This window comes from Poromitra crassiceps (genome assembly GCF_964638095.1).
Source record: "Poromitra crassiceps genome assembly, chromosome: 7".
Lineage (NCBI taxonomy): Eukaryota > Metazoa > Chordata > Actinopteri > Beryciformes > Melamphaidae > Poromitra > Poromitra crassiceps.
In genome coordinates, this window is record NC_139628.1 from 35,317,687 (window position 1) to 35,336,658 (window position 18,972).

Genomic DNA, 18,972 nt, shown 5'->3' on the forward strand with positions numbered 1-18,972 from the left:
AATATCCACCCTCTGCCGATCTGGGGAGAGCCATAGACTAGCACCATGCTTCCTCCGACACATGCGCAGTTGCCGGCCGCTTCTTTTTACCTGACATCGGGGAGCTTCACCGGCAGGACGTAGCACGTGGGAGGATCACAGTAACCGCGCCACAGTCTGACCGGTTTCATTTGAGCTTTATTTTGTTGCATTTTTTCCAAATTACTCCTGAAAATGACGAATCATTTAAAATTCAAGTAATTTTCCAAACAGTTCAATGATATTTTACATCGTTACAAAAATGTGGGAATCCCGATAACATCAAGAAACACACTTCCACCATCCCTCCTCCCAATCTTTACCATCACACAAATGGCTTTTGCAAACTTCAAACGGTGTAACCACTACCCTGACCTGTCACGACTTCAAGTGAGGTTTTGAAACCGGTGAAGACGACAATTTGACAGAAAGCATTGCGAAACGATGATCAAACCGACCCATTCCCGTAGCGCATGAACACAAACACTCGGGTAGTCTCTGCTCGCTCTCCTCTCCAACGAGCACACTTATTCAACAGTGAATGAGTATCCAAGCTAATCTGAAAATCACGGTGAATAAATCGCAGGCGTCACAGCCCGCACAAAGAGATAGGAGGAGTGGGGGAAAAAGAGGCTGAGTCTGAATCTATGGTGTGGAGGCCGTCGTAATTATCTTCTAAGCCTAGCGGTGCAGCCCGGCTCTCTAAGTCAGGCTGTCGCCGGCAACGGATCGCTACATAAATACCCGACTGTGGGACCGTGCTGGCGCGACGGAGGGAACGTGGAATAAAACTGATTGGTGGCAGCCAATGAACTGCCTGCGTACAGTCTGAAGTTGTGGATATGCCTTATAGCACAGTAGAGTACTGTACACCGGTGAGACGGAATATTCCAACTCATCTCAGAGGAAAGTGTTGATCATGTCGAGGTATGATAGGACAAAATACACCTTAGATGGTGGTGGAGCAATATTCAGCAGCAGACAGAATAATCACAGAAACAGAGCAGATAGAGTGCAGATAGATCCATATGGCAGACAGAATAATCACAGAAACAGAGCAGATAGATCCGTATGGTAGGAGCCAGTATAAGTTGTGGCTTAGCAGTTCATTAATCTCCCCCTCTCATGGGAAGCTGCTCCCTGGCTCGTCCTGGGATAAATCATGGTAACGCTATACCCTTGCATGGGGCTCCCAGGGGGCTTCCACATGTGCGCGCCTCACACAAATCCCCCATCTATCTGTCTTCTGCTTTCTATTGTACTCATCTGCTTTCTCTTGCCTGTGTTGCTGCTCCACCCTATAGTGCTCTCTCTCTCTTTCTCTGCATCCCACTCTCTTACAATGCCTCTCGCTCTGCCTTCGCTCTCTCTCTCTCTCTCTCTCAATTCCCCAGCCATCAACAGGCTCTCCCTTCTGTGTCTCCTGCAGCATTCCGTTCGTCAAGTCGGAAATTCCCACTTCCCTACGAGGAAAAATGTCATGGAATCGCCGTGCAAGTCGGAATTCCAAGTAGGAAACGAACCGAGTAGGAAACAAGGAGTTATCGGAATACACAGTTTTACTTTAGCAGGTGTGGTGAATGGTATACATTTAATAAATAATCCCATGTCCTGGTCCAGATAACTGACTCACAGGGCCACATAGGAGAGCTGCGCCTTGGTGAGGTTGAGCGGGTGGCTGGAGACGGAGATGCCATACTGGCGGGGGTCCTGTCCCGCCGGCAGGTTGCCCCTCAGGATGGCGTTGTTGGCCACGTTGAGGAAGGACACCACACCATGCCACGCCTGGTTGTAGAACCACACCTATGAAGGCGGAGACAAGCGTGAGCTTAGCAGTGACATCAGCATGTAGAGGCTTTGCATTTGCCACCATCTTGGATGATTGGAGAATTTACAAATAAAACATACTACATAGGAAAAAAATCTACATCTAAATCTAAATCTATCTTGCTGATAACCTACTGAGCCATCTTGTCTTGTCCTAACGTGAAGCTTGAGAAATGTCCGCTCAGTTAACTTAGACAAATGTTTTGGAGTTTTTTGTATTTTGTTCGCACATTATATTCAGAAAATCAAAGTTGCATTTCCTACGTCTGTGGCTGCTGTGGTGAAGAAGAAGAAGAAGAAGAAGAAGAAGAAGAAGAAGAAGAAGAAGAAGAAGAAGAAGAAGAAGAAAGAATGTTTGGACAAGAGGGGGAGTGAGAGATGACTCCCTGCTGATAGTGCAGCGCTAATTAGGAGAGGATAGTGTTTGAGTGCTTGTAGCCCTCTAGTGTCAGCCTATCATAACACAGCATCACAGTGTCAGCCTATCATAACACAGCATCACAGTGGAGGATATGGTGAAAACAAAGTATGCGTGTGCACACACACACACACACACACACACACACACACACACACACACACACACACACACACACACACACACACACACACACACACACACACACACACACACCCACCCACACACACACAGGCTACTCTTCTCTTATTATGCCAGTTTGTCTGCCTATCTCTCTTCTTCCTCTCTCTCTCTCTCTCTCTCACACACACACACACACACACACACACTCTCTCTCTCTCTCACACACACACACGCACACACGCAAGCACACACACACACACACACACACACACACACACACACACACACACACACACACACACACACACACACAGTACAGTATGTACACACAAATTGCTTTTCTGATGTTGCATTTAAAGATACTTTATTCGTCCTTTATTTTCTAAGGGAGTGCTGCTAAATTACCACTTCATCTATTGGAGATAACAGCGAACAAAGGAGCAGGAGTTACTCTGCTAAATTACTCTACTAAATATGCACTGGTGGCATGGAGAGAGAGAAAAATGCATGGCTGGTCATGATGATAAACCCTGTTCAGTTAAAATTCTGCCATGTAACTCCAATGTATAATTGCTTTGAGTGTAGCAGTAAACTTTTTGGGGCGTAGCAACACCGTAGTCTTGAGAGATATTTGAGATAATGAGATATTTAAATACAATTGTAATCCATTTGCTATTGGATAGGCCTACCTGCTTTTCAAGTGGGTTATCAATCCATTACAAAAAGCCATTTTGTGAAAATGCCTTACATCTATAGTTGCTGATATATATATGTATATATATATGTATATATATGTATATATATATATATATTCACCTGCAAGACATAGCACGTGGGAGGATCATGCTATTCCCCCCAGTTCCCTTGCCCCTGAACAGTCCCCCTGACTGACCAGAGGAGGGGCTAGTGCAGCGACACACAACTCATACCCCACCGGGTTCCCACCCGCAGACACAGCCAATTGTGTCTGTAGGAATGTCTGACCATAGATATTATATTACTATAGATGGGTCACCGCAGGCTCCACCAATTCTAACAAGTGGTAGCAGCAAGCCTCCTAAATGGTCATGCGGTCACCTCTCCCATGAAGTGTTGTGAAAGCTGTGCCTGGTGACGTGGGGTTAGTGCTGACCTAGTCTCGCTGGCCAGCCTCCTATCCCTTCCGGCCGAGGAGTCTGGCGCCGGAGGTCTCCATAGTGGGATTGCGATGGGCGCCGTTAGCTTGCTAGCTAGTTAGCGTTGTTGTTTTCACTGAGGCGGCAGGGCACTATTTACAGCGACACACAGGGAGGAGGGAGCGGAAGCTGCTCTGATTGACATGGTCAGAGAGGAGGCTGGCCAGCGAGAGTGCTGACCTAGCAACCTAACTTGAAATAGAGATTGTGAGTTCCCAAACTCCACGCAAACCACACATATAAACACAAAACTGGCCATTGTTAGCTCAATATAGTTGAAAAGTGGGTAAACTACATCCCTTCCGGTACCCTATCCGTCTCAATAACCCAAAGGGGCGGTGGGGGGGGGGGGGGGGGGGGACTGCAATAAACTACGGTAATTTCCCCACAGGGATTATTAAATCTCTAATCTGATCTAATCTAACAGTACAGCAAAGGGGTACATGACAATTAATCGAATACCTTTATGTTGTTCCTGGTTCCCAACTCCTTCAGCAGCGTCTCAGCCTTCTGGAGAATCTGATCAGTCACATTAGCCTAATGAACAATAGGGAAACAAGAAGAGAATATAATAGTTTGAGACTTAATTGAATACACTTGAAAAATCACCACTGCTCTTTGAAATGGAAAACATGAGGCTAAGATAAGAATTAAGACTTCCGGAGAGCTTTGCGGCTCGCCGAGGCCCTTATTTCCTAGACTCTGGATAATGTGCCCCGTGTTATTTTCATTACTTGATAGTTTGCTTGCCTTATTTTCCCTCCTTTTTACTTTTTGACATTTGGGTTTTATTCAATACAGTACTGTAGTATAAAACAAATGAAAATGTATGAAAGATGGGACAGAGAATTGGGATGACATGCAACAAATTTTCACAGGTAACATACCAATTAAATAAATAAGCAGAGTTTAGGTTATAATACTGTATGTGATAGGTAATACGTGAGAATTAACTTCAACACAACAACAACAACAATGCTTTACAATGTTTAATGATTGATGCATCATGTGATATCACATCGTGTTAAACATATTCCTAAAGTATTCTGAGTGGATTGTAAGTCTCTAAGGGGTGAACTCACAAGTAGCCTAATGAAGTGTGACGGTTGATTCAGTCATCTTTTGCACTTCAATTGCAAGCGCAATTTGTCCAGTCCACAAAAGGAACTGTGCTAAATCAAGTAATCACGTAGAGACATTTAGCGCTGAACGCAATCAGCGGCGAGACAATTGTCTTTGCACCGAGCTACTAAAGGCTCATTTATACTCCATTTTATACGAAAATAAATGCGTCCGTTTCAAACGGTGTAATCGTCACTGCCCACATACTTCCATGCGTCTTTCATGTTGGTATCATGTTAAGCAATACATCCACCAGTGGGCAAATGCATGAGCGTGTGTGTGGTTTTGCTCCTTTTCATGCGTATCCGTAAGCTTTCAGATGACGGACAGAAAACGCACGAAATGAACGCAGAGTTCGGACAGAAGGCTCTGTCCGTGTCCGTCTCCGTCTTTAACGTAGGGTATAATTGGGCCTTAACGCACATGAAAAACAACAGCTTGCCCTGCTGATAAGCTGTGGAACCCTGGAGACACGGGCAACAGGTGTCTGCAAGGAGCCAGATGCAAGAGCCTCAAGTGTTGACAGCCTATCAGTGGAAGATGTTGCATGGGAGCTTTGAGTGGCAGGCGCAATCTCTTCCTGGATCACATCAAGTAAGTCAATAATTGGAAGCTTTGCGTCTGGATAGTGTAGAGAGAAAAGCCATCGTCGACCACCGTGGACACCCGGGTTCAATTCCCGGTAGCGGTACTTGGCGGGTGGGAACCCGGTGGGGTATGAGCATGGTCGCCGCACTAGCACTTCTGGTCGGTCGGGGTGGAGGGAGGGGGGGACTGGGGGGAATTTTGATCGTGGGAAGGGGGGGGAGTGGACTGGGGGGAATAGCGTGATCCTTCCATACGCTACGTCCTACCAGTGAAACTCCTCGCTGTCAGGTAAAAAGGTTGGCGACTGCACATGTATCGGAACAAGCATGTGCTAATCTACGGCTCTCCCTAGATCGGCAGAGGGGGTGGAGCAACAACCGGGACAGCGGGGGGAATTGGCCATGTACAATTGGGGAGAAAATGGGAGAATAATTCAGGAAAGAAACTTGATATATATATATGTTTTTTGGAAAGTTTTAACTTTGCAAACCTATTCACCAATATGTGGAAGAGTCTGGCTTGAGAGACTAACAGGAACAGTTTACATTTCCTGGGACTCATAAACATAGTCTGACGCATATGTGAGTCAAACTAGGTTTGACCAGATGAGTCAGACTAGTACTTTGAGCAGGTAAAACAGCCGCCGTTTTGAACAGGAAGTCGTGACACAATGGTGGCGCCTTCGTCTGGCTACAATCGTAGTTGCCATAGTGATCAGAAAGCTTTTGGAAGCTCTTAACAATTTCACCTTAATTGGGAGCTGCAATTAGCGATGATCTTTCTCAATTGGACGCTGGCTGTGATGAGCCTCATTTGCACAGAAAGGGGTTGCGATGGTGTAGGGCTAATGGCCGGAAAGGCATCACAGAACATTTCTAAATGTACCAGTAAAAGTCTTGAGATAAAGATAAAGATGAGAATAAGGACACTAAAGTAGCTTGGTAGGAGAGAAAACACACAATGGCTGCTCTGTTTTGTTAGTAGCAGAGGAGATGGGGCTGGGGGGGAGAGAGCCCAGCGGACGGCTCGCATTAAGAATCCCCTCCACTCTGCACCACTCACGTCTCGTGTGAAATGGGCCTTGGGATGAGGGCTCGAGATGAAGAGGCATGCGATTTCCAAAGTGTCACGACGATGCCATGCTGTTCGCCTCGGCCCGCGAGTGCATTGAGCGCATTACATGTGCGATATAAATGCAAATGGATCCCCTGCTGGACCCCTGCTTTCAGCATGCGACTGTAGAGTGGGAAATGGAGCGGGAATAGGAGGAGAGAGCGGGTGACATGGTGAGTGAGGAGGAGAGGTCGACTGAGGAGAGAGCAGGTGACAACTGGAGAGAGTGGGAGGGCGTCGACAAAAAAAAAAAAAAAAGGGGGGGGGGGGGGTGGGGTGGAAGAGAAATGGAAAAAGACATCCCAAGAATGTATGTGCGCGCCGCTCAGGTGCTTGTGTGCATTGCTTGAGCACAATGTGACAGAGAGACAGAGATAAAGATGCCTCCATGCCTCAAGAGAGTTACCTAAGGACGACGAAGGGGCTGAGAAGATCAGTCTCTTCCTCCTTTCTCTCTCTCCAAAAATCCTTCACTCAACCAGCTCTTCCCTTACACTGCGGCGTCCCCTGCCCAAGCTCGCAAAGTTGAAGAAAAAGAAGAAGAAAAAAGTATTTTTTTATTTCGCCCTGACGTAGATTCAATCTGCTCCTTTGGCATAGCCCAGAGTGTTTACACATCATTTCCATAACGCAGCGTGAACTCTTCCTCTCTTTCACTATCACGCTGTGAGAGGGGAGAGGAGAGGGATAAAACCCATCTACACTGACAGGAGTATTTGTGTTAAATAACGTCCCCTCTGTTCCAACACATTACCTATTCATAAACCGGGCGGCGTACAAGCCTATCCCGCCCGCGTCCATAATTCTTTCTGCTGCAAAAACACAGGATCTTGAACGCTGCTTGTTGATAGGAGGCTCGGGTGGGCGGCATCGACAGGCGGCCTTCCTGAGGATTAGCGGCGGCTGACACGAGACGATGGTGGGCCGGCGGCTGCCCGCGTCTAAATCCCTGACAAGTCCTCCCTGCTCAAGGACAATGACAAGGCTGCTTTGGCCCGCGGACCTGCTAGTGCCACGGCTAACGACGTTAGCCATAACACCGCTCAAGTGTGGGCTGACTTTTTTTTTTTGGCTAGTGTCTGAGACCGTGTGGTGTGTGTGTGTGTGTGTGTGGGGGGGGGGGTGTCTATTAGGCACACACACTCTAGCCACTTCTTAACATGCAGTGGAATCTGTATTATAACCCGCTCCTAGCCGGTTGGCCTGCATGTTAAACAACAATTAGCCGGCCTACGCGCACTCCCGCGAGTCCGTATCATATTCATCTCGGTCGCCGGTGTAGGATCCGGGTTAGCGCAAAAGCAGCTGCTGTTTAACTCTGGCAGCTCATGATCCTGATCATGTAGGCTAGCTGTTATGTGGGCGGGTGGTGGCACTTCACGTTCACGTAGTTTATTAATTAATGAACCGTTCGGGCAATCGCTTATATCAACGAATTAAACGAGCAAACTCACGGTTTCCTCAAGTGCTGCAAAAACGGCTTTTACACTTCTAACCTTATCATAAGAGCGGTATGTCTGCTTCATGTGTGGGTGTGCCGATTTCCCCCCCCCCCCTCTCTGCTCGCTCTCTGGCCAGTCCTTCAGTCCTCCTCAGTCAGCAGCCCGACAGACACAGCGAAAATGGCAGCGGCTTGTTCTGAGAGTCTTGCAAGCCGCCCAACGCTTGTAGAGAAAGCAGATACACGAAGCGAAATGTGGAAGTATTTTGCTTACGTTGCCGACAGCGAAGGCAAGCCCCTGGACACATCAAACGAAGCCAGTCTGTAAAAAGTGCTTCAACGTGACGCAGGTGAACGGATAAACATCAAACCAGCCAGGCTATTTCTCTCAGACAGGGATCCCAACTTCTTCAAAGATTTCAGTTCAAAGACTGGTTAGCAAATGTGAAGGATACAACATACATGCCCTCTTAAGTCAAACGAGTGTGATTTATTGTGTGACAACTTGAGCGAACTTATTTCACCATCAGAGTTTTGCCGCCAGTCTTGATTTACCCTGTCTGTATGTGTGAAAACAGCTTCTGTATCTGAGACCGTGTGTGTGTGTGTGTGTGTGTGTGTGGGGGGGGGGGGGGGGGGGGTCTATATTAGGCACACACTCTGTGTCTGAGACCGTGTGTGTGTGTGTGTGGGGGGGGGGGGTCTATATTAGGCACACACTCTGTATCTGAGACCGTGTGTGTGTGTGTGTGTGTGTGTGGGGGGGGGGGGGGTCTATATTAGGCACACACTCTGTGTCTGACCGTGTGTGTGTGTGTGTGTGTTGGGGGGGGGTGTCTATTAGGCACACACTCTGTGTCTGAGACCGTGTGTGTGTGTGTGGGGGGGGGGGGGGTGTCTATTAGGCATACACTCTGTGTCTGAGACCGTGTGTGTGTGTGTGTGTGTGTCTATTCGGTACAGGCCAGCAAGGAGCTCATGGCTTTCGGGAATTAGGAGGTTGCAGAACTTCCTGTTCGCATCTGTCCCATTGTGTCTCGCAAGACAAACCCTTCTATTTCTACCTGTTAGACGCAGGAAACGCAATTCAACAGGAAACGGGAAACGCAATTCCACAGACATTTCGAAGTGCACTTTGCAGCGTGCGCAGGTGGCTCAGAGTGCGACGACAACGCTCCCCTTTGGCCATGCGGGCGCCGCAGAGCCGGAGAGAGAGACAGACGTAATCCCAAGGACAGCGTAGCACTTTTAATAACGAGGAGTGGCGAGCTGGACAGCCTAATGCTCGGCCGTTATAGGGTTACATCATCACCGCCGCGCCAATTACAGGCACATTAGCGTGGCGATGGGGGAGACGGAGAGGGGCGCCGGGCGAGGGATGAACCCGGAAACGCCTGAGGGCAAAAGCAATATGCTGATCTCAAACTCGCTTAACATCCACAGGGTGTTTAAATTTTAACGAGGGACCGTGTGTGTGTCTGCAAGAGAAAGACACGGGCGAGACGGATACGCGGGGAGGGAGGAGAGAGTCGCTGTGGAGCTCAAGGCTGGAGAAATAAAGTGTAAGACACGTGTAACAGTATGTGCGTTTTCGTAAGGATGCGTTCAGGGAGTTCGCAAGATGACGTTCAATCAACGTAGGGTATAGAGGAAAGGCGCGCATTGTGTGCATTCGTGCGCAGCGAGGACACAGATTGCTCGATGTATTCACAGCGTTGGAGACAATCATAGCCTGTTGCCATGGACACTAAATAAAATGTATTTGAACGCGCTCTCCCCCTGCTTTCTCCGTCTCTCTCTCTCTCTCTCTCTCTCTCTCTGCTGGGTTGATATTTGACATCGCTCAAGCATGGGTACGCCCCTGACTATGGCCGTGTTTCAGCGAACCCACTCGACATCTCGCACTTGACATCGCCACCTTAGTGGTTTAAGTGAGGGAAGTGGCGGTTACAGTATACTTGGCCTCGGTTTCATATTTCTACTTGTTACCGGCAAACAAATCCTGGGACGTGCGGGGGAAGTCTTTGGAGGATGCCCGCAGGCTTTCCACCCCAAAAACACACCTCCTGCCCTCTCGCACTACAGCGATACGACTCTTTCTCTCGAACGAAATGGAATTATACAGTGAGACCCGGCGCAACCGACAGGTTTCACCTCGACTCCCACCTAGAGCATACCTGCAATGAATCGAACAAGCCCTTTATATCCCTGAATGCCGCTTCGATTTCTGCTTCTGTCAGACGGACTTGGGAGTTGAGGGCTCCAACAGACATCCCTCCGTACCTGCAGAGGCAGACAAGCAAGACGGAGACAGGGATTCAAGTGGAAGCAAGTGGACACGAGCTGGGCCGAGAATACACAGATGTATACGTTTATTCCCTCTCTCTCTCTCTCTCTCACGCACGCACGCACACACGCACGCACACACACGCACACACACACACACACACACACACGCATAGAGACGTCGACATAAAATAGGTTATTAGAAGTGGAAGTGAGACATACACAGACATGAAACATACACACAGAGGCTGTACAGAAAGAGCAGAGACGTATCATCCCTGATGCTTTACAATTAAGCGTCACTGACAGTTCACTCCAAACGTTTTCACGCAGTCAAATGACAGCTTAAGGAAAGCGTGGCCCAGTGGCAGTTGTCAGATGTGGCCGTGGAAATGCCACAATTCACTGGTCAAAAATCAGGGAGCTGAAAAATGATCCGTCTCCACTGAAATGGCAGCCGCATACCTGTATGTATTACAGTATTACATAATGTATATGGTGATATTCTGATTCCATAACAACCGGAGAAAAACGAATCTGAGCTTTAACAGAACTTCAGAAGTCCAAACATACACTACTAAAGTCTGACATACACACTGACATACTGTACAATACCTCTTTTTGCCTGAGTGCTCGTAAGTCTTGACCAAGAAGTCTGTTATGTTCCGTCCAGTTAAATCCAGCAGTGTGTCTGTCGTGTTCTGGATCCTCTGTAATGGCAACACATAATGGGGGGAAAAGGATGAGGGGGGGGAGGTTAAAGAACAATTGGGACAAAAAAGGTAAGCACTCTAAAGAGAAATAGGTTGAAACCAGTGGGCATATCTCTGAGGTTTTCCCACGAGGATGCGGAAGTCACCCAGAAAGCTGTAATTCCTAGAATGGCCACTTGAGGCAGGGCTCAGAAGTCCCGTCGTTCCCGTTCACCCCCATGATAAATGCCCCACTTTGTAAGAGTGATTAAGCATCTTTACAGCCCGCTCCAAAACACGGTTTTGGTCTATATAGCTCATTTCACCTTTTCATAACAACTGCAGGGGGGTAATTCTTTATATAACTCGCCCGTTTGGAGTAAAATAGATGATAGAAAAGGGGGTGATTGACAGATCGCCTGTCCAGTGATGGCGCAGCTTGCCGATCACGGACTAATAGCAGGCGGAGCTGCGGCTCTAGGAAACCCCCCATCTCACGTGAGCTGCGCAAGGATTCCAAGATGGCGACAGACAACGCTTTGCTGCAAAACGTGAGTAAAAAAATAGTGGATGGGTTTGTCCATATTATTTAGGTCAGTGGTTGAAACACACAATTGGTTTAGTAGTAGTGCTGCTGTCTTGTGAGGACATACAGTTTTTGAATTTTTCCTTTACTTGAATTGAAACTTCTGACGTTGTTGATAGATACAGGACCCAGGAAACCTTTTCAAAACCACTTCATTTTAAAAATGCATAACCTGAAATGAAGGTAGGATTTCTTTTTTGGAGCTACAGGATTTTTATGCAGAAGCAGCACGGCACTTTCTATTTCACATACATAATGGTGAAGTGAATCGTGCTCTTGCGTGCAGTGCGACATCACGAGCAGAAAAGCTGACCGCAGAGGGACTCAAGCAGGTGCGACTGCTCACCCATCCATAGAGATCCAGTGGGTCTGTGCACAAAACCAACAAAACTTCAAGGAAAGGGGACACTTCGCAGCAGAGTGTAAAAAAAAGGTGATATTCGTCCACAGCGTCGCGGAGCAGACTCTCTCGACCCTTATCATAATAGTCAATTAAGCCGAGCTGTGGGGAGGCCTGCCTGGAATCCTGTCCCCTGCCAAAGCTGCGAGAGCAGTGGCTCATGTCAAAGGACCCTAATTAGATGCCCTTTTGTGGTTAAATGGGTAAAACACGCCAACATCCAATTAAGAGAGGGTGCGGCATGTCACCGCGACGACAGCGAATAGCAGCCCACGCTGCAGCGCTGCTCATTTGAAGGGCTAACATTATGCTAATTGTCAGAGTGATCCTTGGCAAATGTGTAATGGAGACCGCCGACTGCAATGCAATTTCCTAAGAGATCTCCCTCGCTGCCCTGCTTACATCCTTGTGTACAAACAGCCCCCTTCCATGTTCGTAGCTTGACGTGCTAGCCGAGGGTAAACGGAGCGTGTTGTTTGATCGGTTACATGCGACGATAACCCTCGTGTGTGTTTGCACTCCGCTTTTATTTCGTTGCCTAATAAAATTTGATCTGAAAGCAAATGGGCAGAGGAGTCCCCCCCCCCCCCCCCCCACCCCCCCCCCCCCCCCCCCCCCCATTTGAGTAAGCAGTGCTGCTTCACATACAGTAGAGTCTAGTGGATATGAAGCAGAAGACAGATGAGGAGACAGAGGTTGTCTCGCGCGTCTGAGGGATGGGGATGTGGAAATAGCAGTTCAACGAAGAGGAGGCGAGGAGAAGTTGAAGGCAAGATTAGAAGTGGAGGAAAAGGGAATGGGAGGAAGAAATAGGAGGGGAAAGCAGAGCAGGAGGAGTGAATAGGGGATAGGAAGCAGTCAGTGAAAACCGGAGGAGAGAGAGAGAGAGAGAGAGAGAGAGAGAGAGCAGGAGGAGAACGAGAACGACAAGGCGAAGACCAAACAGAAGGAGGAGGAACAGGGCCCCATCTGGCTTATGACTCGGAGATAAGGAGGACGAACGACGCAGCAACCTGGGCTTATTTCTGCACAAACGCGCTTCTCTTTCGAGAGCCACAGGAACACGGGAAGCAACGAAGCAAAAAAATATATATAAAAAAATACAGCTTTTACATTCGTTTGCATGTTCAATGAGTTCATACCCAAGCACACAGTCGGCGTGGGTCTAATTACTTTGGCCTTGGTCCATATTTCCCCCATCAAAAAGACTGTTCTTCCTCCTACGAAATCAGTGTACGATACCTGGGCTTGCCTGTATCTCTTCTCTCACTCCTTGGTAATGGCTTCCATGTGCTTAGCATTCTGTGCAGGACATGACATCAGTTCTCCATCACACAGTGGTGGCTTGATAGCAAGGGAAGCAAACAGGGGCGAGGGAAATGTAAACTAAGGAGTAATCAAATCTGGGGAATGAGCTGGCATGCTGAAGCACTGGAGAGAAGATAAGAGACTTTGCCGCTGTGTTCATATTCATCTTGGCGCGTGGTGTTTGTGTCACCGTGGAAATTCAGAATTCACAACGTGCACAAAGGCGAGTCATCTTGGGAACGCAGAATCGTGTTCAAATTAAACACGTTATGTCATGCTTTATGATCGTTTGTCCTCTGACGTTGTCGGTCCTTGAAGTTATGATCAGGTTAATTGAGTTTATGCAAAACAACATGTTTATGTTTATGTATGTGTAAAGTCATTCCGGAATTCTTCAACTCATTATAATAAGATGCATTGGCACTCGAAATGACAGGTGTGTGTGTGTGTGTGTGTGTGTGTGTGCGTGCGTGCGTGCGTGCGCGTGTGTGTGCGCGCGCGCGCGTGCGTGTGTGTGTGTGTGTGTGCGCGTGCGTGTGTGTGTGCCAGAAGCTATAATTCATCTCTCAGTGCAGCACCTTTCATTCTGTTATGATTATGTCCGATGCAATCACATCACAAGAGAGCGTTTAAAACCACTGCTTTGAACCAAACTGTGCCGTTGGACAAAAGCTATAATAGTATCGTGCAAAAGCAGTCACACAGTTACAGTAGCGACATGCACGGTCGGCTATACTAGCAGCTGTGACTATTCCTCCCATGGTCAATGAAAGATTGTGTTGTGCACATCGCCAGCCAGCAGATGACAGATTTTTATCCAGACCCCTTCTGTTGTGTTTAGCTACAAAAAAAAAAGAAAGAAAAATAAATCGCTCTCCTTCCACCATCTGTCTCATCTCACAATTCAGCGACCTTTTTTGCTTTTGTTTTTGAGCATCTCTTGCCTTCCGCTGAGAGTCTGGCTCCGGACAGGTCATTTTACACCAAAATGGATCTGTGGGTATCGGGATGACAAATCAACAGGGCCAAGCGGAGAAAATACAGTGTATGTGTGTCTGCCTGTTTTGTTCCCCAGCTTGAGTCTACACTGGCAGGGCTCCGAGCACAACTGCAGTTAGCTTGGAGGTGTTCTTTGCCCTGAGCACTGCAGTCAGACAGAGAACCTTCCTTCAGATGTAAGCAGATTGATTATCTTTTCATTGACTGACAGGAATAATAACATAAGAGCAGTCAATACTCCTGATGTTACGTTATAGGCCATACAATGCTACATAAAGCCAGCTTTTATATACTGTACAAGTTCATTCCATGGTAAGAATTGACAATACGGGTAATTAAGTAAGGGTTAGTCCATGCTTAATAAGCATGACAGTTAACTAATGTGTCTAGTAATCATTTCCTAATGGTGTTCATGTTAGCTAAGGTATTCATTTGACAGTTTAGGGTTAGTTAACTAAGGGTTTGGGCTTGTTAATGGTCAGGGTTAGAGTTATAAACATTAAATATGCGTATTAATGCTTATTAGGCATTAACTAACTAACTTAATTAATGACCATTATATTTCCTTCCATTTATGGGTCATGGCCAATAGATCACCAATATACACTGGCATTTATATGACAAGGAAATGCAAAAACTGCAAGAGCTGTAGACATCAAAGGCAGGATTTCAGCAGCAAGAACAGAATGTGGTTTGTTCAATCCTTTACTACAGAGAGGTATTGAGGCAGCTTCTACAAAGCAACCGACTGGATGGCGGCGGTTGTATTTCCTCCGCAGAAGTCTCACTTTTGTCCACACACACACAGACGGCTCAACGACGAGCCAACACCCAACCTCGATAGGCTGATAGATTAGGCCAAGGAGAGTCATTTGCAAGCAAGCTGTAGTTAGGCCAGTCTCCCAATGATAAAGGCATCAATCGTAATACTGCCAACGTGGCGGCGGCTTTATCAATTCCTTTGCACGCACGGCCGCCTATTCATCTATGAAGGTTAAATATCACCAGCTAACGAGAGTCAATACCTGAGAATTGATAATGGGCTTACTGTTGCATGCCATTTCCATGGCAACAGTGATTCCACACACCACCTCCTGTGGTGTTGCGTCCGTGCTTCTCCCCCTCTTTCTTCTTCTCTGTAGCTTCTCAAGGGCATATTGGGAGGATAGCCAGGATAAGAGATAAAAAAGAAACTAGTGCGAGGATGGTACTCTATGCCATGATTTATTCAACAGGGGAGGCTTTTAGGTCAAAGGGAATATATTCTCACAATGTGCTTGGCTGCTGATGGTGGTCTGTGTCTAGGACTTGCATTCATTTATGCCCCCCCCCCCCCCCCGTGTTGGACCACGGTCTACACAGGTAAGCCGCAATCATGATAAATGTGCAGGCTGTGTGTGTGTGTGCCGCATCCATCTTTACATTGTCTGTGACAATATCTATATGCTATCTTATCGCAAACACATTATTCTCATTATTGCAAAATCGTGTCAGTTTTTGGTGAAAATGCGATCTATTTTCAGACTCCACACACCGCTGAGCATGAGCCGCAGACTATACTGTGTGCTTGAAGTTTTTCGACCGGATGACCTTACACACTGCACTAGTTCTTATACACTGATTTTCAAACCGTGGGTTATGACCCACTGGTGAGTTCCAATAGAGAGTGGGGGGGGGGGGGGGGCAGGCGGGTTGGCGGATGATGGGGGAAAAAACAGCAAAGGGAGTGTTTACCGGTAAGTTATTCGGCCTACACTAGCTTATTCGTATTACAGTAAATGCAGAGCGATAAACAAACTAGACAAGCAAAGAGCAAAGATAGATCGATTTATCATAGTAATATTGTCCCAAAAGGAACTCCAGACATCTCGAGAGAATGAACATCACTGACCATGATCTCAAGAATACGAAGTATAATGTGTCTAACGTATGAACTTATAGACTAGTGTAGTGGCATATGATGTTTAATGTTTTACCACTAAATGTTAGTGAAATGTACAATGAATCTAAATGTCAGCTTGTCGGTTACTATGTTGTGAAATCTGGCCCCTACCAAATAAGTTATTTGATATTCTGATTAAATTGTGCTAATATCGGTGATGGAATATGATTGGTTGTTGACAATAGGTTTACTCAGTCATGTATATATTAGAGTCGCGACATCTCCATTCACTCCAATAGACCAGTTTTTTACTCTCAAGAGTTCCCGGAAGTAAGGTTCTTGTCGAGTTGCAGCAAAATGGACAGTTTGTGTTGTACTTTTTTTTTTTTCAATCAAATTGTACATTATCAGCTTTATTTTAGCATTCAAAAGTAGCGGAAGACCCCTTCCTGGCTGTTCATTGGCTAATGAGTCACGCATTTTGGTCCTCCGCTCTCTCTCTAAATTGCTCTGGGTTTACTCCTCATTTGTCGTGTAGTAGCTTCTTATCCTAAATTTAAAATTTCCTAGCCACAGTGGGCATATGGCAATAATCTTGATGCATGATAATACTGTAAGTAAGTGTCCTCAAGGTTGTTTCCCTTCTAAGAAATCAGAGTCCATTTAATACTTTTTTACAGGAGCTGCATTGCAAAAAAGATCAAAAGACCAAAACCCAAAACAACATGTTGTGAATAAAAGAGAAATGACGCAAGTAAATGTAACTCAGAGGGGCAAGAATTGTCCTTTGTAAAATGGTATTCTTTGTGAGTGTAAGTGCACTAAAAGTAGCAGCCACTTACTGTATGACACCATAAAGATTGTGTCTGGGTGTAGCAATTCATAAAATAACAGAAAAAGATGCCGGCTGAAAACTCCAAATGAAAAGATGGGCGAGGGAAAAGCAATGGCGGGAGAAAGACAGCGGGTGGTGAGAAGAGATGGAGAGAAATGAATGTGAGACAGAAAGACCTTGATGGCCTAAGCGGGTGGCCAGTGAAGACTCATGGGTACTGTACGAGCAGTGCCTCAACAAATCGGGGACACCTTGACAGCGCTGTCAAAAGCTACGACCAGACGTCGGGGGAAAAGAAAAGGTCGCGCAAAGGGCACTCCTCTTGTTTGACTGTCTCAACAATCATCCCATAACATAATACCTGCACCATTTCTCTTCTAAAGTGGCCCTATATGGCCTTGTCACACAATGGAGCACACAGCAAGACTGGCCCGCGTGCAACCAGGCATTGCAGATCCTTGGAGAGCGCGGAGTGGTACATTACTGTACTGTACATAGCCTGCTATACGGGGACGTACTGTATAGGCCATCTCTTTTCAAAAGGGAGGAGGAAAATGAAGAAGTGTCAGATGAGTCTCAAACTGTGTAATTTCACAAAGCAATGTGGGGGCTCCACTTGTGGGAAGTCATGACTTTAGACAGCCGCTCACAGTTTGAGGGCTCATCATACTACACATGCATACGGCTAGTCATAATACTTTACACAAACACCCATGCATAATGTATGTGTATCCCACTTACAGTACCAAACGTTTACATTTTCAAAGGTTTATGAGTGATGTCTCATTTCTCTCTGTCACAAGTGAAATTGTAACCGATATTGAAGGGAAACACGGCGTGTTAATGATGAGATCACATCATTTCAGACATAGTGTGTGATTATGTAAGTTTTTTTTTAAACTGGGCCAGTATATCTTGCTACAGTATAACATTTCCACGTCCGCATGTGAGAGACTTTGTGTGAAATTGTATCGTGTGCCAATGAAAAGTGAGGTAAACCCAGTGAGCTCATTTCACTTTTGTGTATCATGTTTGAAAACTAAAAATGTCTTAGACTGTTTTCAATAATGAAGACTACTTCTCTAGTCAATGTCTGATTAACCATCCCATTCACTAATCCATTGTTCCTTTCCATTCATCTCTCTCTCCTCTGCAGCAACGCCCTGTCTAGGTTACATCAGCCATTCATAAATATGCACGCCCCCTTTATCCCTGTCCAATCAATGTCTCCCACGCTTTCCCTCTCTTCGGCTGCTGGCCAATCACCTAAATGAAGTGTCATATCAGTCTTCTCGTATCCTGCAAAGTTCTAACTCACCTTGTGTCACCCATAGCTGCTGAAATCCTGTGTAGCAGTCGATTCGCCCCACCTCCTCCCCTGAACACCACCAATGGCATGGCTCCAATAGAACTCCCTATCCTTCTCTATCCTATAAATCTCTGATGCCCTCCTCACGTCTCAGAGGAGCGTCATCATACCATGGAGTCATTCGCCAAATCTAAGTGTTGTTTGTTTCATCATTAAAGTGTATTGTACTTTTCTTCTAGTCTCTCATTATTGAAATAGGGCTGCATCTTATTTAAAAAATAAAATAAACTACATTCATTTCCAAATCACAAGAGGTAGCCATTTTTTTCCTTAAAGTTCGTAATTATATTCAAACTGAGAAAATGACTGGCATTAATATATTTTTCCTTCCAAAATGTTTCTGTTGCGTCAACTTGCACTTGTATCAACATGTAGGCTATCATCATTATTGTAATCACTTTTTTTTTTGCGAAATGACATTTTCCGCAGCTCTACTCAATACAATATTGTTTCAATATTTTGTTTCAAGGACTTTGATGACTAGTCAACATAAGAAAGCGGAGAGAGAATATTAAAATCCCCAAAATTGGGTAATGAAAAATGAATGCAGTGAGTGAATATGCTTGAGTGAGTGGCCTAATGTGCTCAAGTAACCTGCTCTATAACTGCGGCAGTTTCATCCAATTAGTTATTTCTACTCTACATTTAAATCCCTTAAATTGAATAACTGCCAGGAAGCCAACACTTCTTCATAATGAAGACAAGGCTGTTAATTCAGCAAAGAGGAAAAATAAAAACTCACTCCCAATGATATTATATAGTGAGAGATAGTGTTTAGATAGTAGATTGC

The 18,972-nt window shown here is 46.1% G+C and overlaps 1 protein-coding gene across 1 annotated transcript in view; it reads right to left on the bottom strand.

Annotated features, from left to right (window-relative positions):
- The window catches only part of LOC310779574 (phospholipid-transporting ATPase ABCA1), a gene marked incomplete at both ends in the record, with an annotated part of 271,956 nt that overhangs the window by 80,888 nt on the left and 172,096 nt on the right, over window positions 1-18,972 (bottom strand). Inside the window, 4 exons of the mRNA XM_083640100.1 lie at window positions 1,652-1,821; window positions 4,024-4,098; window positions 10,003-10,108; window positions 10,727-10,821. Coding sequence (XP_083496226.1) covers window positions 1,652-1,821; window positions 4,024-4,098; window positions 10,003-10,108; window positions 10,727-10,821 — 446 coding nt within the window. The remainder of the gene's footprint in view (window positions 1-1,651; window positions 1,822-4,023; window positions 4,099-10,002; window positions 10,109-10,726; window positions 10,822-18,972) is intronic.